The sequence below is a fragment of the Zonotrichia albicollis genome, chromosome 1 (assembly GCF_047830755.1).
Source record: "Zonotrichia albicollis isolate bZonAlb1 chromosome 1, bZonAlb1.hap1, whole genome shotgun sequence".
Lineage (NCBI taxonomy): Eukaryota > Metazoa > Chordata > Aves > Passeriformes > Passerellidae > Zonotrichia > Zonotrichia albicollis.
The window spans coordinates 151,065,733-151,092,753 of record NC_133819.1 but is presented as its reverse complement, the minus strand read 5'-3'; the positions used below and the strand labels follow the sequence as shown (position 1 = coordinate 151,092,753).

Genomic DNA, 27,021 nt, shown 5'->3' with positions numbered 1-27,021 from the left:
TCTTCAGATCTAGCTGATTTGCCTTCCTCTGTTCAGGAGGTCCATTTGTAGTAAAAATCTATAAATAGTCTGATAGGTTGGGAGAAGAGATGAAAAAGGGCCAGTGCTGGGTCATTCAATGTATAGACAAAGACATGTTCACTTCATCTGTCATGTAAACCTCAACTGCTCAAGTTTATCATTCACTGCCAAAAATGCTATTACAGCAGCTTGAGATTAGAAAGACAGTTTTATTCCTGTTTCTGACTGACCTTTGGATGGATTTTTCAACTCGGAAAAAGAAAAAAAAACACTTTATATGATCTGAACTGAAGCTTAGAAAAGTCTAACACATTTCTAAGTATAGATGTGGTGATTTACAAGGAACTCTTTTTCTGGTTTTTATAAGACTCTGTCTTTCTTCAGCCATGAACAGTGTATTGGTTCTGACAAGGACACCGGGAACCTTGGAGAGTAGAATTATTTATGACTGGGAGTGCACAATCCAATGGATAAGAAACTGGACTTGGCTCTGCCATGGATGTGCTGAACAACAAGAGCTTTCCCTTTTTGTGTCTCTTCTTCTGTGCAGTGACAGTACATCAGAGAAAAAATCTATTTTCTCACTTCTGTTTTCCAAACAAACCAGTACAGCCCAATCATCCTGGCAGCACCAGATGATGCCTCCTTGTCTATAATCCCTGCTCCCTGCAGGGTTTTTTTGGCACAGCCAAGTGTCCTCCAAACCAAATACATCAATGTAATCAGGTCATTGGTGCTCTCAATGAGTCTGGTACCTGGATTCACACAGACCAATCTCAGTGCCTGCTCCTAAAAGTTCATAATAAATTATTTGTATCAAGGTACAGATGGTCTAATAATAGATGATAGACCAATTGTGTTAAGAGCTGGAAAAGTGATCCATGATTCAAAGAGAGCACAGGTTTAATTGTTTAATTACAGTTGGTGCAGCAGCACTGGGGCAAATTCTCTATTTGCCTTACCTGAGGCTCTGAGATCCAAGTGCTCAATGGTTTGCAGCGCACTACTCAACAGAAAACCCTCCAGCATTTAGGGTATGAAAGCCTGGGTCTGGAATTCCTGGAAGTTATGTGGTCATGCAAAGGCATCTGGCTTTGCTCGTGGCCAAAAGAAACCCTAAACACAGGTATGATTGATCTGCTGTGAACAATTTGGCATTAGTGATCTCACTTTCAGGCTCTGCTTCCTGATGGTGTTCTCCAAATCCCTCACAAGTATCAGCCCTTTCCACACCCTCCAAAAATGTCCATACACACTTTGGCTGCACAGTGCTGGGGGAGGGAAATTCTTTATGTAGAAGGTAGTGAGGTATTGGAACAGGCTTCCCAGAGAGGCTGTGGATGCCCCATCCCTGGAAGTCTTCAAGACCAGGTTGGATGGGACTCTGAGCCACCTGGTCTTGTGGAAAGTGTCCCTGCCCATGGTAGGAGATTAAAACTAGATGTTCTTTAAGGTTCCTTCCTACCTAAGCCACTCTAAGATTTCTATAATTTCTGTGTGAGGGTCAGGTCTCCAGGTGATGAGCTACACCCAGGATTACCTGGTCTTCTTCCAGCATGATCCCCTAAAACCTCCCACCGCAGCCTGCTCACATCACAAAACTTCAGCTCATCCTCACTCCTCTCCCTTCCCGACCCCTCCCCTCTCCCCTGAAGACATCCTTTTTACCAAAACGAGCCGTGGAGGCTCCAAAAGACACTGACGTCAACGCAAAAGTAAACCAAGGAGGTCTGGATCCTGTATCATCCATCCCGCGCCGCTCCGAGCGCCGGGAGCGAGCCCACGGCCACTCGCTCCGGGAATCCGCAGCGGGCTCCGGGCTCGGCAGCTGAGATTCCTCATCCCGGCAGGGTGAGTCCTGCCCGAGTCGTGATCCGGGCTGGGAGAGAGCGGGGAGAGGGAGGGACATTCACCGGCTGCGGCTCGGGAAGGCAGCGTGCTCTGATCCCGGCTGGGATGAGAGTTTGGAGGCATCCAGATGGGGATGGGAGTCCTTGGGAGCTGGGTCGGGAGCGGAGCACGTGGGTTTGGATGCGAGGTGGCTCCACGTGGGTGGGAATAGCGCTGGAGAGGAAGGAGAGTGTTCCTCACCAGGCGCTGGAGGGTTGGGGAGTTCAGAGCTGGTGCAAAGGAAAAGAGCATCATCGAGGGAAATGTTGGGTTTTCTATAAACTGAATTATCTGTTTGGATGGTAAAGAGCCCTGGGAGGGATTCTGCATGAAAACTTGAGTATTTCTGGTAAACTTCCATATACAGATTACTTGTGTCAAGTCCAGCTGCACACACACCTGTGCATCCCACAAGTGTCTCTGTATAGAGATAGATATAAGAACTAGATATAAGATTTTTTTGACTCAAGCCATGAAAAAGTGATCTGAGAAGGCTCAAAATGAACTTTATATTTTAAGGTTAGGAAGCAGAAAACTTTCCCCAGGGAAATGATATGGAAATGTCCTTACTCTGATTGCTGTGTGAGTAGGGGAAGTGGCTGGGATGGCTGAAAGGGATGAATGGCCTCACTAGGTCTGCTGGCAAGTCTCTGCCAAGTGGGACATGTCTGGCCACAGTACAGCACAGAGAGAGCATCTCGCAGTGTTTACACTACCCACACTCAGTGGCAGTGTGATGAATTGGCAATGTGGCTCTTCGGAATCATTTCAGCTGTGTTTTGGTGACAGGAGGCGCCTTTTCCTCTAACATTTCTCACATGCCAGGGCCAATTGCTCTTCTTCAGCAAAAAGCCAGCTCTTTTCCGGAAATGACAGCTCCTTCTGCAAAGTTAAACTCCCCCATTCAGAAATAAAGCAGTGGACATACAAGTTTAATCCCCATTACTTGCGCGTGACGGTCCCAGTTGAAAACCACCAGGGCGAAAACCTCTGTCGCCCACGATTAGATGCAATGCTGCATCTCAGCTCACTCTGTAAATCTCTCCCTGAGCAGGGGAAAGCTGGGCAGCCATGGAAAAAGGAGGCAGAAATGCCCACCGTCCTCCTATTGTAGCATCTGCCAGCAGAAGTGAGGGCAGAAGCCTCCCTTTGACAGAAACCTCTTTACTAAGACATTTTCCATCTCCTTTGTGCACAGATAGCTCTGCCAACCCATAGTTAGAAGGAAAATCGCCATCTTCCCCCCATCCTTTCTTACAAGGACACCTGGCAACTTAGCAATGCAATTGAGCAGCTACTTTATTCATCTATTTCAGAGCATTTTCCTTTACCCTGATCAAGCCTCCTTCCCCATGTCCTCAGTGCATTGAGATAAAACACAGACAGGGAGCAATTTCTCCCCTCTCCACAGAGCCTAAAGGTGCCAAAAGCACCCTAAAAGTCTTCCTTCCCCAGTTTTGAAGCAGAAGGCAAAGATCAAGGAAGGATTTGCACATGGAACACCTCTCACAGCACGTTCTCTCCGAGGCAGAGCAAGCAGAACGGAGGAGGCTGCTGAGCACAGCAATAAATCCCACCAGGCGCACGTACAGCACCGCCACAGCTCTGCTCCCCCTCAAGTGCATCATGCCCTTGGGATGACGTGCTTCTCACAGGGATGCAGGCTGTCCTGTCCTGGCCCTATATCCCCTTTCAGAGGGAGAAGACCAAATCCTGCACTCCATGTTGTCAGAAGTGCTGCAGGATTTTGGCAGTACAAATTTTAAGGGGCTGGAGACAAGTAAAGGGGGTGTTTAGAAGGCAAGTGCTCATCACCTCAGGGTTCAAAGAAACCTCACCCATTAAGGGCATGTGAATCTTGATGCCTAAAATCAGGAAGGAATCTGAATTCCTGAGCCCTTTTTAAAATGAGAGACAAAAATTCCCCATTGGAGTAACCTTCTAAGTTCAGATTTTTTGGACTTCAAGTCCAGACTGGATGGAGCTTTGGACAACCTTGTTTAGTGGAAGATGTCCCTGCCATGGCAGGGGGCTTGGAACTAGATGATCTCTAAGGTTTCTTGCAACCCAAGCCATGGTGTGATTCGATGATTCTGTGATTTCTCTTTCCACCCTGGGCTGTTATAGCAGGTTGGTATAAATGTCCAGACACCAGGTTTAGGAGGAGGTGAGACTAATTATTACCTAAAGGTAAATGTTAGTGAACATCCCATGACTCCCGGTAAAATCTACAGCCCCTTCTGAGGAACGTCTGCTACTTCTCAGCCAACTCATCTCTCATCTGTAAATACTCTAAGGACCCTTCCTGCTCTCTCTTTTGCCTCTCATCCGTTTTTCATCCTTGCATTTTAATTCATTGCTTTTAGCTGTACATTTTTGCAGATCACAAATAGCTGAGCAAATTCTACTGATGGCTTAGCAGGGAAACACTTCCCATCCAGTAAATCCCAGAGAGGCACAGCAGAGTCCAGCCAAGCATGACAAAGTCCAGAGACAGAAGCAGTCGTGCTGAGGTGAAAGATGAACCAGGGGAATAGAAAAGTGAAGCCCAGAGCCGGAGTGAAGGATCAGTAAAGAGCTGTGGGGGTCAGATGGGATTAGGCTGAGCTGGCTGTGACAACCAAAGCAGTGATGTCACCCATCAGGATGACACTAACCAGGAATGCTGCTGTTCAGTCTCAGCATGATATTTACTGGGATCAATACACCATTAGTGTATAGACACAGAAGAACTGAATTCTCTATTACCTCCTACACATAATCTATAAAAGATGTACATCTCATCTATCACAGCCTGAAAAGCACCACTACAGTCATTACCACACAATAGAAAGGATGGCTTCTTTCACATTGATGCAAAAAAGATTTACTGTCAAATGTCCCTTCCTCTTCATGGCTCCAGCCACCTTCTCTACAAATATCTGCCAAAAAGATGAGGCTCTGGGAAATGCCTCTAAGGCTGAAAATGTAGGGAATGGCTTCCAGTGTCCTGGTCCAGCAGACAGCTTCCCATCCCTGAATGTACTGAAATTGTCACCCTGTCTATGGGACACCCAGAGAGATGGATTTGGGACACTTTGGGGAGCTGGCCCATATTGAGACTATCACAAGTGGTCTTTAGCCTCATAGACAAGGGCAGGGATGCCTGTGGAGGTTTGCCAAATTTCTGTTTCATTCAGAGCTACCAACAACTGCAAAAACCTACATCAGAGTAGGTTGTTTGCTGCAGGTAGGCATTAGGAAGGTGAAACACTGAGCTCTGAGCACACTGACCCACACAGAGGCCAGCACTGGCATTTGTAGCCCACCAGGGTCTTCTCAGAGTGGTGAACTCAGAAGGATGCAGCAAAGTGGGTACCTGGGCACAGCAGGAGAGGGCACTGAGACAGCCTCAGCAGGAAAACCAGCTTCTTGCATGACATGAAGGGTTTCTAGCACTCAAGTGCAGAGGGCAGGAGATTGCTGGAGGTCACACACCTCCACCACAAGAGCCACTAGTGTGCAACAGCCTCTCCTCTCAGTGGGATCTATGGTCACCCTCTTGCTGGTCTGGCCGTGTTCCAGCAGCTGATCCTGAGCAGAGCAAAGTGAGCAGGCAGAGTACACCTATTCCTGCACCTCCCACAGTCTAACTGGTCATTATCCATCTCAACAGAGAGGCTAATGCATCATTAAGCTTATCAGAATCACAGAAAGACAGAACAGTCTGGGTTGGAAAGGACCATAAAGATTGGACCTTACTTCCAAACCTGCTGCCACAGCAGGGACACCTCCACGATCCCAGGTCACTCCAAGCCCCATCCAGGCTGGCCTTGAACACTTCCAGGGATGGGGCAGCCACAGCTTCTCTGGGCAACCCAGTCCAGACTCTCCTCACCTTCACAGTGAAGAATTTTTTGCTCATATCTAATCTAAATCTATCCTAGTTTAAAATCATTCCCCCTTGTCCTATCAGTTACTCCTTGTTCAAAAAGTATAGAATTATAGAGCAGCTCGGGTTGGAAGAGACCTTAAGTGAGACATTCAGCCAGGTGCAATTTCACCTTTATCCCCAAAGTCTTTTTCTGGCAGGACAGAGAGAGAAAGCTGATTTGTCATGCTGTGTTTCACCTGCTTGGCACTCACAGAGCTGCAGCTCCCCAGCAGCCAGGCTGGCTCCTTTTGCCTGGGTTTGAATATGCCAAGCAATACATCTCTGAGAAAAATCCAGGCTGCCAAGCTGTGTTATGCTGTCTCCAGCTACCAATTATGTGGATAAATTGATTCTTGTTAGAATGATAAAGTAACACAACAAATACATTTTCAGGAACCAGGCATTTTTCACACACCAACTCTGAGGCTTCCCACTGCTTTGATCAAACACACAGAAAATTGTCTGCAGGCTGCAGTGGTGTTAGAGACAGACTTGTGGAGACTGAGGAAAACCAGCAAGAGGCTTAAAATATGCCAACTAGTCCACATTTGTGCACTATTTTGCAAGGCAGGTTGATCAGATGCTTTTTGAAGAGGCCACCATAAAGCTCCCTCTGACCAGCAGCCGCCTCAGAGGATACCCAGGACTGAAATAGCAAGGGGCAGACGTCAGGAATCAGAGGCACTGGCAGGAGAGGGAAAGGAAGAGGAGTCGTGCTGCCTCTGTCCCCTGCCTAGATTAGCTCTGTCTCATACCAGGGCTGCTCTTCTCCCACTCACAACAGTATCAAGTTCCCCCAGAGAATCAGAGCTCCTAAGATGCTGACATTAATAATTCCCAAGTGTATTATTCTTTGTGAGCAGCTTACCTAAGGAAGTGTAAGATTATTTTAAATACTCTGATTTATTAATACACCCAGGATGTCTCAAGCCACTTGTTCTTGCCCAAGGGAGTTCAGCAATGGAGCCCAGCATCTTGACTCACAGTATTGGGACTGATATATGACTAGCTGTGATCAGATGGTGTATCTAAAAATACAGAGCCTGCAGTTTATTTTTCTTGGAAAATGGAAAGACACCCAAAGAAGCAGAGCCCAGTTTAGCAATCACAGCAGGCTGGATTTTTGCTTTAAAGAAGCCAGCAGAATTTGCCCAAAAGGTCCCATCTTAGGTTGTGTTACAGCCATGGGATAACCTGTGGCTCCAGCACCATGGGGGAGCCTCTGGCTGCTGCTGTGGCTCTAACTCTGAATTACAGAGGACAGGGATGCTGACTGCACATCCCTGCCCTAGGAGACACAAGCAATAGGATTCCTCTTACCCAAAGGAAGACTCTACACTGAGACCATCACAAACTGGCCTGGTCATCTGGTCCAGACTGGTGTTAATGAACTAAACTGTGCAAGTTGAACCCACCTTGCACAATTCCCAGGGAAGCTGCCTGGACATCTCCACAGCTGTTATCAGATTTGCCTTCTGTTGTCTTTTCTGTAAATTAAACAAGCCAAATTCTGCTGGTTTGCCCTCATGGGTCATGTTTGCTGGCCCTCAGGTCATTCCAGCTGGTTTGGTTTGGATGTTCTCCAAGGCAGAAACACATCCCCTTTCATTAGTCAATTTAACACTATTTATTACATGTAATAGTGCTTTTGTAGAGAATAATCCCTCCAGGTGACATGAAAGGCAAATCAAACAGCACCTTGCAGCACTCCCAACATAACAAAGACTGAAGCTGTCAGTACCAAGATGAAGGTATGGAAAGGAATGATTCAGCAGTGACAGGTGGAGCTTTTGCTCCTGATAAAAAATTTGCTTTGAGACCTTAAGCACAAACTGGGCCTTGGTCTTCCTTCCATCATGCCATCCCCTGACCACACCTCAGTGAGTTCAGGACCTCACCAGCAGGGACAACTGGTGCTGTCTGTAATCACATCCCAGACAGAGAAAATATCTCCTTGGATTTCTGAACCGTCATGTTTCCACCTGACTCAGGTCTCAGCAGGTTTTCTCTGCTCCAGGTGGGAGACAAAAGGGTCCATGACCCCATACCCAAACATACCACCACCACCACAAACAGAACCAGCTGGGTTCTGCTGCCCAGCACCCTGTTCCATTTTTTTTTAGGAGAAAATTTATTATTTTGGCATTGCAGTTTCCAGTAAATCACGTATCTGATTCCCTCCTTTCCTTCCTGAATATTTCCCAGACCACTTCTGCACATTGTGCTTAGAGGGATGGTTTCAACCATAAGGAAACTGAGGCACATCCCCAGAAAATGGGGTTTTTGTCCCCAGTGAGGCCCCTCACACAGAACTTGCGTCAAGGACAGGATCTGTAATTCTAAGCAGCTGAGAACACAAAGGAACACATCCCCTCCAAAATAAAAGGAAAAAAAAAAATCAGCAAATGTACCAGCTTCTTCCAGAGGCAGCAATTTTAGGAATCACTTGTAAGCAAGCAGCAGGGTGGTTGTTGGGAGTTTTTTCTTCCCAAATGGGGCCCTTTCTTTTCTTCCCATTCCTACAGGGCTTTTCATCACTGTGGCATTTCCTATGATAATCCCCCAGATTTATGCTGCCCTGTTCCAGATCAGAGCATTGCTGAGCTCTGTGCACGTCTAACAAAAGACAGCCCTGCCCTGAGCCCTTCCAAATCTCTCCAAACCAGGCAAACAAAGGGAATGGGAGAGGAGGATTAACATGTTTGCACAGAGTGAGCAGGGAGAGGATGACTTTCTCTAAAGCCTTTTTTGAGGTTTGTGGGTCCAAGTACCAGATTTTCCAAGTTGCAGGTGTCCTTCCTCCTGGGCTAGGTTACTAATGTAGCAAAAAAACCCAAAAATTGAACAGATGGCCCTGGGAGCCTCCTACTGCCCCTTTCCAAATTTGTGGTCACTGCTAAATCAGAGCAGGTGGAGACACCAGACTGGGTCCTTAAATTCCCCACAACTTCTTTTCCATGGGTTTTCAAGTGTTCCTCTGGCCTCTGCATCCTTGCAGGGCTCAGCACATCTTGAGTTCAAGGTTTTCTAGCTCAGCCCTGCCACGCTGCGCTTCCCACTGCCACAAACAGGAGCAGAGTGCTGAGAGCTCTCTGGGGGCTCTTCAACCATCCAGGACCAACAATCCTGCCAATTCCTGCTCTGCAGCCTTCAAACCAGAGCTGGGCAAGAGCCACTCCACCCAGTATTGACCTCCCAGGGCATGGTGCCCGAGTAATGCCAAAGCCCAAAGCTTGTGTAGCTTTCCCCTTCAAGCATTAGTGTCCCTGTGTGCCCAGTGACAAACAAAATCAACAGGAAATACTTTGCTGGGAATGGGGAGAGTTCTGCAGTGAGGTTATGACACTGGACATTGAGTTCTTGGCAATTAGCTTCTGAATCTTTGAAAAAAATAGCAAAAAAAAAGAGTACAAGGGTCACTGGACAGACCTGGGCTGGGGGGCCAGAAAGGTCACAGTGGGATCCTGGAAAGGATCCCAAAGAGGTTTGAATCAGTAGGGAGAAGGGAGACATGATATGCTTTGTTGGGTGGCCAAAGACTCCTGGTGGCTCATTTTGCTGATTCCTTGAACTGAGGAACCTTGTGAGAACCCTCACAGCTGTGAGACCTGTGGTAAACTGGGCAGACTGGGATGGAGAGAGGGATCCTGTCTCATCTTCACAGGGTGCATTTATAGCAGGTAAGGGACTTCACACCCCTTGTCATGCAAGAACTGGAGACAGGCAGGACCAATGTGCTCCAAACTGAGGAAAGACCTCAGGGCTGCCCAGAGGAGCAGCTCTTTGTGCACTGCAGACATCTTCATTTTTCTTTCAGCTCAACAGGTCCATCAGCAAAAATGCCACAGCCTGGGGAGAAAATGGAGGGGGAGTCAGTGGTCAGCAAAGCCAATTCCCAAATATGCAGCAGGCAGGCAGGAAACTGGCTCCTACACTCCTCCTCCCCCATGCCTGACTCACCCAATAGGAGCCATGGCCATCATTTTAGGGCACCACTTGTCTTTCCCTGTCCCTCATCAAGCAGATGAATCACAGCTGGATCCCAGCATATGGGGAGAGTCTGATCTCCCTCCTTGCACAAACACACAGATGGGGATCCTGTTCAGAGGCAGGGGTACAAAATTATGGTGGCTTCCAACCCCTGCAGTCCTCTGAGGACAGCAAGTGACAGTCCAGCAAGTGCTGCGAAGTGCCTGTGATCCTGAGCAGTTGGCAGAGGACACAGACTGTGTCCTGCAGAGCTGCTGACGTCAGGAAGGTACAGCTGCCTCTGGACCCTGCTGAGATGCCATCAAGAGAGCCAGCTAGACCAGCTTTTGTGGCTCTCCACAGCCTCTGTTGCCCATGCTGACAGTCAGGTAAAAAGCCCTGGGGGTATTGAATATCACTGGGGGAGCAATCTAAGCTCTCCTTCTCCAGGGATAAGTAGTTCACATTTCTTTGTCTATTTGGTGTTTCTATCCCAGCATTTCAGGAAAGGGATAAAGGCATCCCTTGGAACAGATTCTGTCTAAGAATTAAGAGAGAGAGCTCTGATCTTTTCCTCCAGTCCTTGCAGCTGCACCTTAGGCATAACCAGCATGAATATCTCAGAGCTCAGATCCCAAAGCAGTCCCAGGATCTCCCAAATGTCCCAGTATGACACACCTGGATCACCAAAAGAACAGAGAAGAATGACCTCTCAACAGCCCAGCAGGTGAAGCCACGTGTTGCTCTCTTTGGCTCCAAATAAGCAAGGGCCACAAGCTAAAAGCCAGGCTGGAGATAGATGCCAGCCTCAATCTTCAAGGTTCTTTCAACTGGACTTCCCTTGGATTCTACCAAAAGCACCAGAAAAAACCCTGAATCTTCTTCCAGGATCTCCCCATTTGCCATGATATTACTTCCATAAAGTACCAGCTCAGGAGCCACCAAAGAGGAGTGTTCCCACACACGTGTCACTTCTTTGTGATAAGGAAGTGTGGTGGAGCTGAAGAATACCTGACCTAGGTGGAAAGCTCCTACATCTTTGGGGAGAGCACTGTTGCCCTCATATTTCCCCCTAAATCAAAGGTGACCCCTGGAGGGTGCTCCAGTGCAGAAATTTCTCCACACCTGGTCCACCTGTGAGAACCTACATGGTTCTCTGGGTCAGTTCTGATTCACAGCATCCCATAATAGCCTTAGAGACCATGGACAATCAAGATTTTAGGGCTCCTGGGCAGTGCATATCATAGAGCCATACATGAAAGTTTTCCAGCCCTTTCTAAGGCCTGAGGATATTCTAGGGTAGATTTACCAGAAGGAGGAGTAGTTGGAAAGGGTAAAATGGGTGTAAATTCTCCTCAATGCCATTCACTTTATCTGCCATGATAAAGGGTTACTCACCTGGCAAGCTAAAATTGCTGCCTCTCCATGAAGCCTGCTGCTAAAAAGAGGTTTTCCAGATAGGACAGTGAAGATCCCACCCTTCAGTGTCTTCCATGCAGTGAGGATCCCACTCTTTGGTGACCTCCACACAGTCATGACCATGGGTAAAGGCTCCTCAGTTTTCTGAACTGTTATTTCTATGTCCAACACCTTCTGGGGTAAGAATTCTTTACTGCTGAAGAAAATGATTCATTTGTGAAGATCTGTTCAGTATAACAGAACATAAATTCAGCCTCCTAAAAAAAACACAGGCATGTTTGGACATTGGATTTGGGTCCTTGCAGAGCTGGTCAACAGAGACACCTTGAAAGCTGATCTGGCCATGTGCCTTGAGCCCATCTCAGCTCTGTTAAAGTTCATTATGCAGTGCCCAATCTCACTCTCTTCTCCCACAGCAGGGGATCAAAGGATGCTCAGTTCCCCTTTTTGAACAGGACTGGAAGAGTACACCCTTCTCCTGACAAAAACAGGACACATGTCCCCAGAGGGATGTGTGGTTTCAGCTTTCTCTCCACCTCCTTCCAGAGCTGTCTGGCCTCCTGCTTTTCTGTGCCACAGAAGATTTTAACCAGAGCCCTATTCTGTATAGCAAGGTTAAGGGATTGCTAGGAATTACCATGGGCTAGTAGCATCCTTCCCTGATGTCATTATTAGTCCTTCTATGTGCTGATTTTGACTGAGCCAATACCTTCTTCCACCTACAATCTCACTCCAACATTTAATACCGTTGTATATTCAATGAACAAGCTTGAAAATTTTCCATTTACTAAAGGTTTACTCTTTTTTTTTTCTGCCTTTCTCGCTCCCTCTGGGAGGGTGATAAATGACTGAAAATGAAGAGATGATAGAAGCTCTTCATTTATCAGCTATGGTTGCAACTCCTCCTGAAGCTGAGTGTGGGAACTGGGTCTGGGACAAAGCATGGCCCTGAGCCCGGATGTGCCTTCTCCACCTTAACAGCAGCATCTGCTTCCCAATATGGCATGTTCTGCACTATCTCAGGCACAACTTGAAACTTTGCAGCTGTTGCCACTCAGAGCCTAGCTCTAAATGCAGCAAGGAGGGAGAGGCTGGGATAGTGGGGGAGTGCAGGGCACTGATTATCCCATGCACAGGGATGGGAACACAGCTCTCATGTATCACGTGAAAGCAAAAAACCAAATCAGTCCTCACAAAGGAAGGACCAGACATTCCCAGAGAAGCTGGACAGAGTGCAGGTACCAATAGTTCATCCTGGAGATAAGTCATCTCTTACTTACAGGCTCACATTTGTAGCTTCAGAGAGTCATTCCCTAAATATAAAAAATTTGTTGACAGGCTGGGGGAAACTTAAGCATTTGCTACCACAGGCATTGAGAATGATAGAATCATAGAATTCTGGAAAGGTCTGAGTTGTAAGAGACATTGAAGACCATCTAGTTCCAACCCTCTGCTATGGCAGGGACACTTTCCACTGTACCAGGTTGCTCCAAGTCCCATCCAGCCTGGCCTTGAAATCTTCCAGGGATGGGGCAGCCACAGCTTCTCTGGGAAACCTGTCTTGGTGCCTCGATAGGATTCAAGTTTACCCACCCTGCCCAACATTAGGTCATGGGTTGGTTTCTTCTCTTTGTTTTTACCCTTGTTGAATTTCCAGGATGGAGGGAACTGAAGGCAAGATGATCACCCAGACAGGGCTCATGAAGACTTTCCAATCACACTTGCTTCCCAAGCATAAGAAAGTGAGGAACAAATGAAAGTTCAGGCATATGCCTGAGCTAGAGGTCAGTTATGGAATGCCTGGATCAGGGGCTCATAAAGCTAAGGAGGATGTTCCTGAAACTGGGGGAACAGTCTGCTCCTCAGTGTGCAGAAACTCAAAATAGAAAATCAATAAAATAACCAGACAAAAAGGATCAGCTCAGTCTTGCTGGGAAAGATCCAAGGGTGAAAAAGTAATTCCAGAAAATGAGGTCAACCTTCTCTAATAACCATAGCTACTGTTTGTGCTCCAGTGAGACATGCATGTGTGGAGTTTACCTCTCCTCTATTTATGGATTTGGCCTCTTGACCTGGAATTCAATGCCTCTCAGCTGATCCTGTCGTGTTGTGACAGGCCATATCCTGCGTGTTTATTGCATTGGCACCAGTGTTGTCTTTATCTAAAGTGTGATGCAGGCCAGGGCTGATACTAAAATCCAGCATCCATCCTCTCCATATTTCTAAACAACCAATCTTGATGTAAGCTCTTGGGTTTTTTCTCCCTTTTGTCCTAGAGGAAATCTCTAAAGCTACTGAAAAGCTCCTGGGGAGAGCATCTGTGCAAATCCCAAAAAAAGATTGGGTTTTGGTGCCAGTTTAGAGCAAGAAGTGGAACTTGAGATGGAACTTGGGGGACTTTGAGTCCTTAGTGCATCATCCAGCAGAGATGTCTTGAAAGCTGCTCTAGCCATGTGATTTGAACCCATCTCAAAAATGGGATCATTCATTAAGCTTTGCACAATGTCAGTCTCTTCTCATGTAGCCAAGGGTGTAGAGATACTTAAATCCCCACTCTGAGACACCTGACACCCACAATGACTCTACCACCAGTAGGGAAGGGTTGTATGAGGATGGAGGAACATGTTGGAGGGCTCCTTGGTGGACCTCAGACTCTCTATTGCCATCCATGCTCAGCCATTTCAGCCCTGGATAGATGTCTTTATCGTCTCTCCCAAAGGACTGCAGCAGCACTACCCAAGTGTGCAGGGAACCCTTTGTTTCCCTGTGCCAGGGGTTTTCTCAGGCTCTGGACAGCTGGGTTGGTCCAAAGCACATCACAGCCTTTGTGGCATTTGGTTCAGCACCTTCCTGCAGCTGCCAGGGATGCTTCTCTCTAATCGCAGTTCACATCAGGAAGAGGAAAAGAGGGGTATTTTCCTCATGTCACACATGGTGGTGGCATTGCAGTGGCCTTGAGCTGGCAAGTTCCCAGCAAAGAGATTTTGTTCCCACAGAGACACAAGAAAATTGACCTGGGGGCAGTTTTAGTTTACTAGAGATGTTCGGGCATTAGCACCGTGAGTACGGCTGGAGCCCTCTTCAGCATTTACAGCACTTCATAAATTTCAGAGAGATTTAGGGCAAGGAGCCAGATGTTTGGGGAGAAATTCTGAACACTACACACAAGTGGAAATATTTTTTTTTTGGTAGTGTATATTTTTTCCCATTAGTTGCAAGGCTATATTTAGAAGGGGGGTGGGGAGGGGGAAGAGAGGGAGAGAACGCAAGAGACAGATTAGGCATTTCTTCATATTCTGTAGTCACTCCAGTTGTTCTGCTTGTAGGAACAGATGTCTCTTTCCTGGGCTGATAGCACTCAGGTCCACAAGGAAATTTTCTTACCAGCAGCTCCTCTAACATAGAAGGGAGATCGGGCCGGAGGTAAGTCAGTCCTTCATGCAGGAATACACTGCAATGACCATTGCAGGGAATGCTTTGGGATATTGGTCAAAGAGGGGGGCATGGGATGGGGGACAGTGGGAGGCCAGGAAGGATTTGCTGGATATTGAACTCACTGTCCTGGCTATTGCAACAGAGAGCCCTGGAAGGGGTGAGAGCAGAAAAGGTCCTGCAGTGAACACGTGGATGAGCAGCTCGGGAAGTCTCTGGCTCTCAGCAGCTAGCAGGGGCTGCAAGGAGATTCTCCCTTGTGACTTTCTTTGCTTTTGGGATTTGAGGCAGTGTGAGGATATTTGGTTGTTCTTCAAGGAGATGGAGGGTAATGGAAGTGTGCAAAGTTGCAGGCTTTCCCTCCTTGAGAAGCGCTGTGACAGCTCTTGTGAGGAAGGGGGTGATGTGGTTTGTGCATGTGTAATCCCAGGTGTAATTAAATTTTGGTGAAATGATTCAGGAAGGTTTTGGAAGCCAAGAGAAGAAGAGATGGTGCACTGCCTGGAATGGGGTCAGCTGCAAGTGCAAATGTTTTACCTGTTTGGCTATGCAGCAGGGTGCAAGCTCAGCTCTAGGAGCGGTGCTGCCTTCCCTCTCTGAACCCACAGGCTGGGTTAGTAGAGAAGAAAGCAGATCCTTTCCAAGGTCCTTAGCAGACCCCTGCAGAAATGCTCCCTGCTTTCACAGCAGCACACTCACCAACAACACTGAGCTTTGTCAGGTTAACCTGGTGAATCCAAAATTTGCAGAACTCTGAAGGCACTGTGGGCTCTGCACAGCACTGTCATATGTTCCTTGCTAAGGAAACCAGCCTCCCAAAGGGTTAAGACATGATTGTCCATCCTGGGATGCCTCAAAAACTCTCTGCTCCCTAACTGGGTCTCCCACCTTGCTGCATTCCCTGGGCCAAGACCACACATTGCTCTGTGCCTCAGTTTCTCCCTGCAGCCAAGAGAGCAGCACAGCTTGGAGTGAGTGCTGGGAGGCAGAGCTGATCCCTCTGCATCTCCCCTGCATCCCTACCTGCACTGGTGCCCTGTGCTCCCTGGGATGTGAGCATTGTTTCACCAGTCCTACACTTCCTGGCTGTGCAGGAGCCCAGGTATTTCCCCAACAGTAGAATTCTGCCGCTGTTCTTCTTTTACTGCCCTTCTCACCTTCTTGCCAACAGACAGAGCAAGCAGGGAGCTGAAGGCAGAAAGAGGAGAAAATTTGCAATTAAAAATTTCCTTCTTAAAAGCAAGCAGCAGCACACAGGCCAGTTATTGTTTTTGCACTTGCCTGTGAAGTTCCTGCATGTGCCTATATGGTAATTTTCACTGCACAGCTCTCCTTGCACACAGCCACAATAGCTGTTATTTCAAACTGACATTTCCAGCACTTTGTCTCAGGCACCCTGGAAACACTCAATGGATTACTGTAATCCCTATAAAATCAAATGCATTTCTCTTTTGCTGTTACAACCTCCCAAGAAGACAGGCTCAAATTCATCTTTACTGGCAGGACCCATAAGGGTCCAAATCTATATGTTTTGTTTAAGATGTAACTTTTTTTTTAAATGTTAATCATGTTGGAAAAAAATTCTCTCAAAAATATGTGTTTTCCCCTCATGTATAATGGTCCACAAGGGACAGAGAGGGATACACTCAGGAAGTCATGCTCTGATTTCTCTGAAAGGAACTGAGCTGGAAACACACAGCACCTACTGCAGAGATGTCACTCCAAGCTCCCTTGTGACAGATGGCACTTGGTACGAGCCCTGACAGGGTATGAGATATTGGTCTTTTAAATGCTAGCAGCATGATTGATAGAGCATTCACCAAGACACTTGGCATTTCTGTGATCTGATAACACAGAAAAGAGGGACATGAAAAATACAGTGGAATTGATAAGGTATCATAGACATCCAAGTATTTCAGGAGAGATTTTTCTACATAGTATGGTATAAACAAGCAAAAGAGGCAAACCCCCTTTATTATTACCTTTCTTATAGGTGACCAGTACTAGCAAGTCTCATCAGAGATGGTCTGGGGGACCTCTAGGTGCCCACCACTGCTGGGTGGATATTTGTAGGTCTGGAGGGGCAAAGTATGTACAATCCCACTTCTCTTTTTGCTTGCGCATGCACATCTAGGCTTTTTCTTTCAAAGACTGAGGCATTGCTCCTGCAAATGCCATAGAGGAGGTATAAACTCATAAGAAATCTGCCAGTATGTGAATTTCCTCCTCTGGGTATCTCTGGGAGCTTCATTTCAGTGTTTTCACGCACACTCAGGACAAGGGCTGAGGGAGAACCATGCAGACCTTTCCAAGTTTTAAATAGATTGTCTCTGGAGTGTCCAGGACTGTGATCTGTCACCTGGTTTTAAGCAGCAGGTTCAAGCCTGGATGCACAGAGTTGGCATTTGGTCCAAGCCAAGTGGCTTCAGTCCCATCTGGGTCACTTTGCTCCGTGGAGAAGCGGAATGCACTTTGGAGAGCTGTGCTCTCCCTCATCTAACTGGAAGTGATTCCTCATGGCCTAGGGTGACCTGCTGGACTAAATCATTGCTTGGGCACTCACAGACTATTTCTTGTCACAAAATGAGCTGGGGATGAGGGTGCCTCACCTTCCAAGGATGTGATTTTGGGCTTGGGCCCATGGAGAGCAAAGGATCCACCCATGTGTACACACAGCATTGAACTGGGTGTGGAGGGTGGAGCTCGGATCACAGCACAGGGCAATATCCATTGCCCATCCACAGCAGGGCCTTGGAGATGGAGGAGCACACAGAGGCAAACTGGGCATCTCAGGCAGGAGGCAAACATCTCAAGAGCACATCAACAACATCAACCCAACAACCAGCACTGCATCAGCCTCCACACATCCTCAGCCTGTGATTGCTTATGGGCCTTGAAGGATTACCCCTATGCCTGAGACTGGAGATAGAAGTTTTCCCCCTTGCCAGATGGGAAATCTGATTTTTATGGCCAACATTAGAGATTCAAAAGTTAGTTTTGGGGGGGTTAATCTCTCTTGGCTTTGAGAGGAAGCTGTATGAGGAGCAGGAGTCACTTGGTCTGTTCAGCCTGGAGGAGACTGAGGGGAGACCTCAGTGAAGTTAAAACTTCTTTATGAGAGCAGGGGCAGGCACTGATCTCTTCTCTGTGGTGAACAGTGACAGGACGTGAGGGAATGGCCTTACCTGGTGTCCAGGTAGGCTCAGATTGGATATTAGGACAATGTTCTTCACCCAGAGGGTGGTTGGGCACTGCAACAAGCTCCCCAAGGAACTGGTCACAGCACCAAGCCTGACAGAGCTCAAGGAGCTTTTGGACAACTCTCTTGGGCCTGTGGTATGACTCTTGGGGATGGTCCTGTGCAGGGGCAGGAGTTGGACTCTGTGATCTTTGTGGGTCCCCTCCAATTCAGGATATTCTGTGATTCTGTGATTCCAGACAAAAGCTGTTATTCAGTACATGACCATTCAAACCACCAGACAAAGTAGGACTTGCTGGGGATCACACTCTTTATCACACATGGGCAAGCAGACCATGGCTGAATAGTGCCAACACCCAGCAATTAGCTATCATCTGTCCCAGTCAGGCCAGTTCTCCCGTGCTTTGGCATAAAACTGAAATTATTTCTCTTCAGGAAAACAATAAGAAGCAGGCAATACTCTGTTTCACAGAAACCATCTAGCCCTGTTTGCTGTGTTTCAATGCCAAAGCAATTGTGAATTTGCAGGGAATAAGACCTAAATGAAAGGATATGTAGTGGAGAGTGTTAACAAATGACTTGCAGGTTCACATTAGAGGAAACAAGGATCACTCTCAGTGCCTGTTTGTGTGGTTGTCAGCTCCTATTTCCTCTGTCCTCCTAATGTTTTTCAATCTGCTGCCTAATTTCAACTAGAATTTGGCAGAAGGGAAAGATCACCTCAATTTTCAGGAAATTAGGCAGCAAAGAAAGGAGAAAGTCAAACAAGTGCTGGAGCCAAGGGAAGAGCTGGAATGTGAGTGCTCATTAAGGCAGCCAAGTGTCCACATGGGAAAAAGTTATAATAAGCATCTCAAGCAGGGCAAAGCATTCCCCCAGCCCTGTGAGCCACTGTGAGACATGAGATTGCAAGAAATCAGGTGTCATTTAATCTGACACTCAGAAAACTATGTGTTTTGTGTCTCCAAAGTCCCTTTTATGTCCATGGCATTGGAGGAGAAGGAATAATCCAGCTCTGCTCTGGATTTGGCAATTTCTAACTGTGATTCCTCAGAAGGTGGGTGTTTAACACACTTGCTCCAGCCACCCTCGGACCTGGAGGTTTAAAGGAGACCTCGGTGCCCAGGAATCAAGTGAGAGCAGAGATCTGACGCCCACGAAAATGGGATCTTACCTGCCCTGAGAACAGTCCCATTTCTGCTTTGGAGTAGAATCTATCTCCCCCAGAATTATCTCTCTTCTCACAGCCCAAGGGTCAGATAGGCACCAGCTTTTTCCTTTCAGCAGCTGGATTCATTCCCTTTCTCTCCCTTTTTTCCTCTGTTCCCCCTGTCAGCAAACCCACCCTCCCCAGGCTGAGCACAAGACACATAAAGCAAACTCTACCACATATAGAGCAAGGTCGACATGCACAAAAACACCATATTTGGCCAGTTTGATCCAGAGTTGAGTGAGAGCTTGCCAGAAAGAGAATCATACAATTTAAATTGAAAGAGAGTGAATTTAACCCTTCATTTATAAATATGATGATAAATCACCCAGGGAACTTTAAACACAGGAAGGCTGAAAAACTAAACACACACTGCTGCCACCCCAGGCAGCAGAATAACACCAGCAGGCAGGACAGGGTGAGGGGAACAGGGAGGATGATAGAGGAGCCAGGTTGCCATATCAGATGTTCCAGTTCAGGACAGGGAGATGAGAAAAGCTGAAGCTGTTTATACTAAATTACACTCGTGCTTGTTAACGTCCTTTTCAACTTTCCGATCCCAGTGTGTGGCTCTGGTGTTCTCTGGGTCTGCACACAGAGATCCTTTCTGCACACCAATAAATAATCCTTTTGGCATGCAGTTAGGGCAAAATTCAGTTGTCTGACCTGCCTTTTCTTTTATATCCTATTACTTGAACCACTGAAGCAGATCCAAAAGTCCCCTGGGCTAAGGAAGTGAACCCCATTAATTTCAGCAACGTCAGGGTGAGCTTTAAGGCTGTCACCAAGCACAAGGTTGGGTGAAATGGAATATGGGATGGTCAAGGATCTCCTTCTGGAGCAGACACAGCACTGTGCTGCCCATGCTAAGTTAACAAGTGTAATGCCAAGCAGTGAGTGAGTGAGGGAAGAGGCTGCAGGACCTGTTTTCAGCACAGTGACCATCTGTTTCCTATTTGGCCCAAGAATGATGGAACTGGTCGTGTCACACAACAATGAGACAGTATTTCAGAGCAAGTCCCCCTCTCTCAGTGCTGAGCAGGGACCTTTATCAGAATGAGGGAAAGCAGGTCAACCTCTATTCTCTGTCCCTCCCTTTATCCCATTTCTACCCAGATTCCTTCCGTACTTTTAAGGAAATGCTACCCACAGTTTCCCAGCCAGGCAGACAAAATCCAGCCTGAGAGGTGTAATATAACAGCCTAGTCCAACTGGTACGGTCAGACAGCACTCAAAAGGATGCATATTTACCCATCTTGGGCTTGGCAGACTGCCAGCCCCAAGAAACAGGGATTGCATGGAAATCTGGGGGGCTGAGAGCTCAGGAAGGTATGAAGTAGACTAAGCTCCAAGCTCTTTGAGGATTTTAGGAAGGGGGTTAACCCAAAATCTATTTGCTTTGTAAATAAAGGTGGTTCTTGCAGCTCTGCATGAGCTCATGCCATAGTCACGAGTAATAAATAGTGCAAAACACAGCAAAATAAAAGTTTGCAGAGGCTGAAAAGTTTCTCATTAATTTAGCCAAGCCCCTCACTGACTTCCATATGCCACCACGTCATGGTGATGAGTAGCTGAAATGACTCACTTTAAACACCTGCATGAGTATGTCTGATGGTAGGGAAAGAGACTTGGTTGAGATAGTATTTGGACTCAGTGAGAGGAAGATTTCAAACTCTTTGGAAATGTTTAGCTTTGCTCAGACACAAGGTCAAGCTGCCTTTCTGTGTTGCAAAAAGGGGCAATGTACCTTTCTCACAGGCTTGGAGTCCCACAATGGAAAAATCCTTAGCAGCTGTAAACTGGGGGTTTGGTCCAGCTCCGTCTCATTAAAAACACTCAGAGGAATTCTGTTGCTTTGCTAGTGCAGCTCTCCATTCTTTCTGCTTGTGAGCCATGAGATGAGAGCAGTCCCACAAAGAAAGGAAGAGGCCATTCACCCAAACATCCATCAGTAACAATTTGATTAGATGAAGATTTTTCCCACCACAGCCCAAGAGGCAGCTTTTCCACAGACTGTCAGGGAGGAAATCTTCAGGATTAATTAAATTTGCTGGGACTTATTTCATGTAGTTGTTTGGATTTTGAGTTCAGATAGGGCAGCGATGGACTGGGAAAGCTCTAATGCAGCACTTCTTTGAATATTTAATTTGGCAACCACAATGTTACCTGTTGTTTTTCAGCAGTTTACAATATCTGGAGTTTATTTCCTTGCACATGGGGCTCAGTAGAAAAGGTGGCTATGTAAGCCAAGACATTGTATATGCTGATTATTTTAATTTTCTATTTGTCTGTAACACATCCTACATCCCTCAAAGGCATGGTGAGGATGAAGAACATTTGAATGTATTTGGAATTGCTGATTTCATTGAGACAAGAAAGGCAAAATAAGATGAATATCAGGTGTTTGTGATAAGGGATCTCAGACTGAACAAAAATCTCCCACAGGAGGCAAGCTACTAACAAGAGGCAAAATCAGAGCAAACAGCCAGTGCCATGAAATTACAATGAGAAGACAAATGCATGTGTAATTCAATAGAGTTTAGTGCAAGCTCAGGGATGGGATGGGTGATTTTGTCTTCTCCTGTTGCTCGGGTACGTGTCTGAACACAGACATACACTCTCACAATGCACTCCAGGGGCATCAAAGTCTTTCTTTATTCCTTGGCTTCCACAGTGCTCCTCTTGATAGCATCTGCAAAGAGAAAGCTGGGAGCAGATCCAGGCATCTGCTCATTTCAGTTTGTTTTCATAATTAACGAAGTGAAACAAACAAACAGAGAAGATGGTGAGAATTTTAGGAAATCAGTAGAAAACGGGCCAGGATTCTGCATCATCCTCCCCATGCATCTTTCTCAGGTGCCAGATTTTGCAACTCCACTACCTTCAGCCTATTTGGGGCCAGTTTTTCCTGGTTTTCTCTGACAGTGTGCTTGGCACAAAATGTGAAGAGACAAGACTCTCCCTCAGGAGCCTGCAGGCTCAGTCAGACCCAGACAAAACGCCATGAACATGTGTGCCACTTTGGCTGCCACCAAAGTTCAGTGCAGGGGGAGGTAACCTGGTCACTCCCAAAACACATGATGTTCCAATGTCTTGTTTCTGCTGGAGATGGCCTGGAGGGAAAAGGGGACAGAAACTAGCATTGCTCCTCTCTGCCCAGTAGTTCTTTGGGGCATTACAGGTGGTCTGACCCCAGGTTTCAGGATGTCAGTCCTGCGGTGTATTCTGGCACTAGGTTGGATCTCAGGAAGACTCTATGTTTGAGCATCAGCCATTCCAATGATCAATTCAACTCCTTGGGCTTCAGTGTCTACCTAAATAAAAGAAATTGACATTTGATTAGAAATATCCTTCTGAGCTCAAGGACATTAAAAACCAACTTTTTGCTTCAAACCAGTTCCACAGACTGAGAGGCAAGAAGAAACTAGACCAATCCCCAGATTCCAGGCCAACAAACCCAAGATCCATCATGATGGCAAAGTCACTTGTCCAAGAATTTTCACACCTGGTCTTCTAAATTCTCAGTCCTAATCTCTGCTTTTTCTCAACAAATGTTCTGCTTCACTTTTACCTGGCTTGAATGAACCAAGCAGAGTAATCACAACTAGGCTGTAGCATCCCATGAGGACTGTTGATCTTGAATGTTGACTATTGGCCAAGCACTGGTGAGACACATTAGGAGTGTTGTATGCAGGAAATGTAGAGACATGGTGAGCGGGCACAAGAAGGCTTTGGCAGTCACGAGGCAGGCTGAGAGCTGCTGTGGTGTTCTCTGGACTCAGTCAATACTGTCCCTTCAGAACATTTTCTTTTGGCCAGCAGGGACTCTCCTCAGGACCTACTTTTCGCTTTTGTCCTAAGTAGCTTCCTCCTCCACTTTGTACACAGCCACCAACAGCTTGAAGCACCTCACAGGTGATACAACACCTTTGGTCCATCCTCCTGATCCCCATAAGCAGCATAAAAGATTGGAGGAGGGGGAAAAAAATCTGCCAGAGGATGGGATATGCTTGGGGGAACTGGATGGACATTCAGACTCCCTCAGCAATTCCAGACTTCCACACTGAGACACCCAGCCCAGGCACACTGCAGTTCTGTGAGCACTGGGAGATGTGTTTGCAGCTCCTTGTCTCCCAGTCCTTCTGCATTCGGCTCATTAGCAGAGATTTCAAACCCTCATAAATCAACTCTTTCAGCATCATTCTCTGCTGATCCAAGCTGATTTTTTTAACCTCGAAGCCCTGCCCAGCCACTTTGAGATATTCCAGACATTTTTCAAGCATTTATTTTTATTGAAACCAGCCAAGTCTCTGTATATATTGGGTCTTTTGTTTTTTTATCTTTTAATATACAAATCAGTTTAAAATAGTGTCTAAGTCAGGAATGATTTGCAAATTAAACTGTCAAATCCTGGCAGGACCAGTGGCTTACACCCTTAGTTTGAAATCTTCTGGCTGCTGTTGCTGTGAACACAGATCTGTAGAAGATGCCACACAACCTGCTTCTGCTTTCTCAGACAATTCAGCCTTTCTTTGATTTCAGAGAAATCTTACAGCTCCTGAAAACACTGCTGCATGTAACTCTCTAATGGGATCACCTGCCCAAGGCAAGGGACATGATATTTTAGGAATCAAATGCTGGGGTTAGGGTTATGCAAAGGTCTTCTGGCCTTAAAATCATTTTTATACAAGGAAGAGGAAGAGAAACTTGGAGTGTGTGTCTTTTCCCTAAAACATCAATCTGGAGCCACTGCAAGGCACTAATTATAAGCCCAGGTATTTCCTTGCAATTATTGGTAATCCCATATTGGTAGATGGGGATCTACTACTCAGGATGTGCAAATATGTTGGTTAAAATGTTTTTAAGTGACAAGATTTTTGAGCCCTAAGGAATGCTGACATATTTATCACTATACCTCTATTTCTTTTCTTCCAGATTGCTGGAAGTCAATGACCATGCCGACCTCCTCCACCCAAATGCCACCCCTTGACTCTATCAACTCCACCGAGGAACCTAACTCCAACATCAACTTGTTCTCCAAGTTCCTCAACTCAGACAAACAACTGTTCACAGATTTTTATAACCTGTGGATTGTCCTGATGGTAGTCAATGCCATCATTTTCCTGGTGGGTGTCGTGCTGAACAGCTTGGCACTGTATGTCTTCTGCTTCCGTACCAAGACAAAAACCACCTCTGTTATTTACACCATCAACTTGATTGTAACTGATCTCCTGGTGGGCTTTTCCTTGCCTGTCCGGATCATCATGTTCTACAGTTCAGGGGATTGCAAGAATTGTTCCTTGGTTCACATCTTTGGCTACTTTGTCAACATGTACTGCAGCATCCTCTTCCTGACATGCATCTGCGTTGACCGCTACCTGGCAATAGTGCAGGTGGAAGCCTCACGTAAATGGAGGAACCCCACCTGTGCCAAGGGGATCTGCATCTTCATTTGGATCTTTGCCACTGTGGTGACTTTCTCCATCCTGACCATGGCGATACGGTTTGCTGAGTGCTGCCTCTCCAAGATCCTGGTCCTGATGGTCTGTGAGTACTTCTTCCCCCTCATCATAATCATCTTCTTCACCACCAGGATTATGTGTGCCCTGTCCAAGCCTAGTCTCATGCACCAGAGTAGGGAGAGAAGAATGAGGGCTGTGCAGCTCCTTATCACCGTCCTCATCATCTTCATGATCTGCTTCACTCCTTTCCATGTGCTACAGGTCGCAATCTCCATCAACCCAGACATTCCCCACAACATCAGCCTCCTCGTCTACCACGTGACAGTGACTCTGAGTAGCCTCAATAGCTGCATGGACCCCATTGTCTATTGCTTTGTCACCAATAACTTCCAGTCTACCATGAAAAACATCTTCAGGAAAGCTGAACCAGAGCAAACTAATGCAGACATCCTGGGTATGAACAAGAACTCCAAGGGCTCCAACGCAAACATCGCCTTCTCAAACACAATAGGAAGCCCTCTGAGCTTGCCATCACCAAGCAGTGTTCAGATATAACCCACATGTGATGGGACACGTTGAAGTAAGCCAGTGCCATGATGCTGGAATATTGATAGGATGCACAGTACTATAGTTTTTGAACTCTGTGTTTTAGGCTGAGGTCCAGACCGACAGTGGTGGAATTTATTCCTCAAGAACATTGTGGTCTGTTTGGAAATGGAACCTACAATGCTGTTAGTATCATACAAAAGAGTCCATAATTACTGTTCCCAGCAGGGAAGTTTTCTTTGTATTTTAATACAGAAATTTTGCTAGCAACAAACTCTTTATTGTGGTTTTCTTTGTGTGTTTGTCATCATAATGCAACATTTCTAGGATGGCTTAGAAAGCAGGATAGCTGTGGTTTGTAATGAAAGATTTTGTGCCTATATACTTAAGAATAAAGGACAAGAAGGTTGTTTCCAGAGCTGTCCACAACAAAGATTTTAGATGCCAATGAAATGGGAAAGAAGTATACTAGCCCACATGTCACTAGTGACAACTCATTCATTTATGAAAAAGTCTGAACCTTCTCAGGGAAGAGATGAAGTCAAGAAGTGAAATCTCTTGGCTATAAGAAAAAATACATGTCAATGTATATATTTTCATACACATTGCCTGTGTTGGGGAGAGGTTAAGGATATGTTCCACTTGTATTTGGATCACCAAATCCCCTGAATTGCAGATGAGTATACAAAAATCTGTGAAAATGAACATGAATCCCAGCAAACTCTGCTGTTCTGCTCTGTCTCCCTGAGGAACAGCCAAGATGAAAACCAGAACCAGACTATGATGCTATACTACTCTGGTTTGGTTTTTCTTCCTGGCATGTTGTAACATCAGAACTTGATGTCCTAATTCCCCCAGCAGTCCATCCACTCAGTCACTCAGAAGTCAGTACTTCCAAGCACAGAAAAAGAATGCATCTCAGGCATCTATGCTGAAATCATTCACCCCAGGACAAACTCACTAGGATGTTTTAAAGAGCCATGTTTAAAGTCTCCTAAAAGCCTAAAGAGGCTAAGGATGCTGCAAAATTCTAGCCTCAATGTGGGGGAATGTTTTAGATGACATTATATCAATGAAAAAATGCAAATGCCAAAAAAAAATTATCCTAGGAAAACTGCAAAATCTGTGGCATGAACAGCAATAACTGCTGTTGTTGCTGCACATTTCCTCACTCACATCTATAGCCACTCCATCTGGAGGGCTATTATGAACTTATCAAGTCTAGTGATCAGCTTTTCCTAGCACTCACTGGTGTTACCCGTCAGAAGAGCCGACATTGGTCCAAGCTAGAGCATCCTGGAGTAGTATTCTGCTTCCCTGAGATCTGACCGTGGTACAGCCATCTCTATTCCACAGAAACACAATATAAACAATGCCTCAAACTGCCTCTTGCAACAGGGTTTGCAGGAGTTTGCTTCTTGCAACACACATATGTTTAACCTAACCCATTTCCCTGACCAACCCAATGGTATAAAACTTGAACCATCAATATCACTGCAATACAGGGAACTGGGTGTTCCAGTACCTGTTCCAGTGGAGTCTGTAATTCCCAAGCAATGCAGCTGAGTCAGTGCCCTTCTGCTGGGACCTCTATTCCTCTGAAGAGGATTTTCCCTCCAGGGGTGGTGATGAGAGCCACCAACACTTTGGCACAATCCCTTGGGAGGTAAGACTGCTGTTCTGGTCATGGTTTCACTTCCCAGGGCCCAATTGTACTATGGCTTCCTTCTGCCTCATCTATTTCCTTATTTCTGTAAATCACTGATACAGGCACCTCACAGCCATCATCTTTCAAATGATGCATCAGCACACATGGGTCAGGCTGTGACTTCTCAGCCAGGCTGACCACTTCACATTTCTGACTCCATTTTCCACCAGTCCCTCTGTTGGAAAAAGCAATTTTTGGCCTCAGAGATCTGCACTTTCCTGCAAACTCCCAAAAACTCGGGCCTACCAACCC

At 46.4% G+C, this 27,021-nt stretch overlaps 1 protein-coding gene and 1 long non-coding RNA gene across 4 annotated transcripts in view; one reads left to right on the top strand and one right to left on the bottom strand.

Annotated features, from left to right (window-relative positions):
• Positions 1-1,734: 1,734 nt before the first annotated feature.
• Positions 1,735-25,455, top strand: GPR20 (G protein-coupled receptor 20). 2 transcript variants are annotated; one of them, XM_014264835.3, is made up of 2 exons: positions 1,735-1,872; positions 23,989-25,455. In XM_014264835.3, the coding sequence occupies exon 2, from the start codon at positions 24,003-24,005 to the stop codon at positions 25,068-25,070; it is 1,068 nt and encodes a 355-aa protein (XP_014120310.1). In that variant the 5' UTR covers positions 1,735-1,872; positions 23,989-24,002; the 3' UTR covers positions 25,071-25,455. The 2 variants fall into 2 exon arrangements, with proteins under 2 accessions (XP_014120310.1, XP_005479695.1); XM_005479638.4 differs by lacking the exon at positions 1,735-1,872 and adding an exon at positions 14,485-14,635.
• LOC106629246 (uncharacterized) overlaps positions 17,991-27,021 on the bottom strand; it is a 37,822-nt gene continuing 28,791 nt past the window's right edge. For both annotated transcript variants that reach the window (XR_003379037.2, XR_001332459.3), the window contains exon 4: positions 17,991-22,367. This is a non-coding gene — a long non-coding RNA (uncharacterized LOC106629246). The remainder of the gene's footprint in view (positions 22,368-27,021) is intronic.

Coding starts and splice junctions, on each gene's coding strand:
- GPR20 (XM_014264835.3), top strand. CDS start 24,003: ATGACCATGCCGACCTCCTCCACCCAAATGCCACCCCTTGACTCTATC.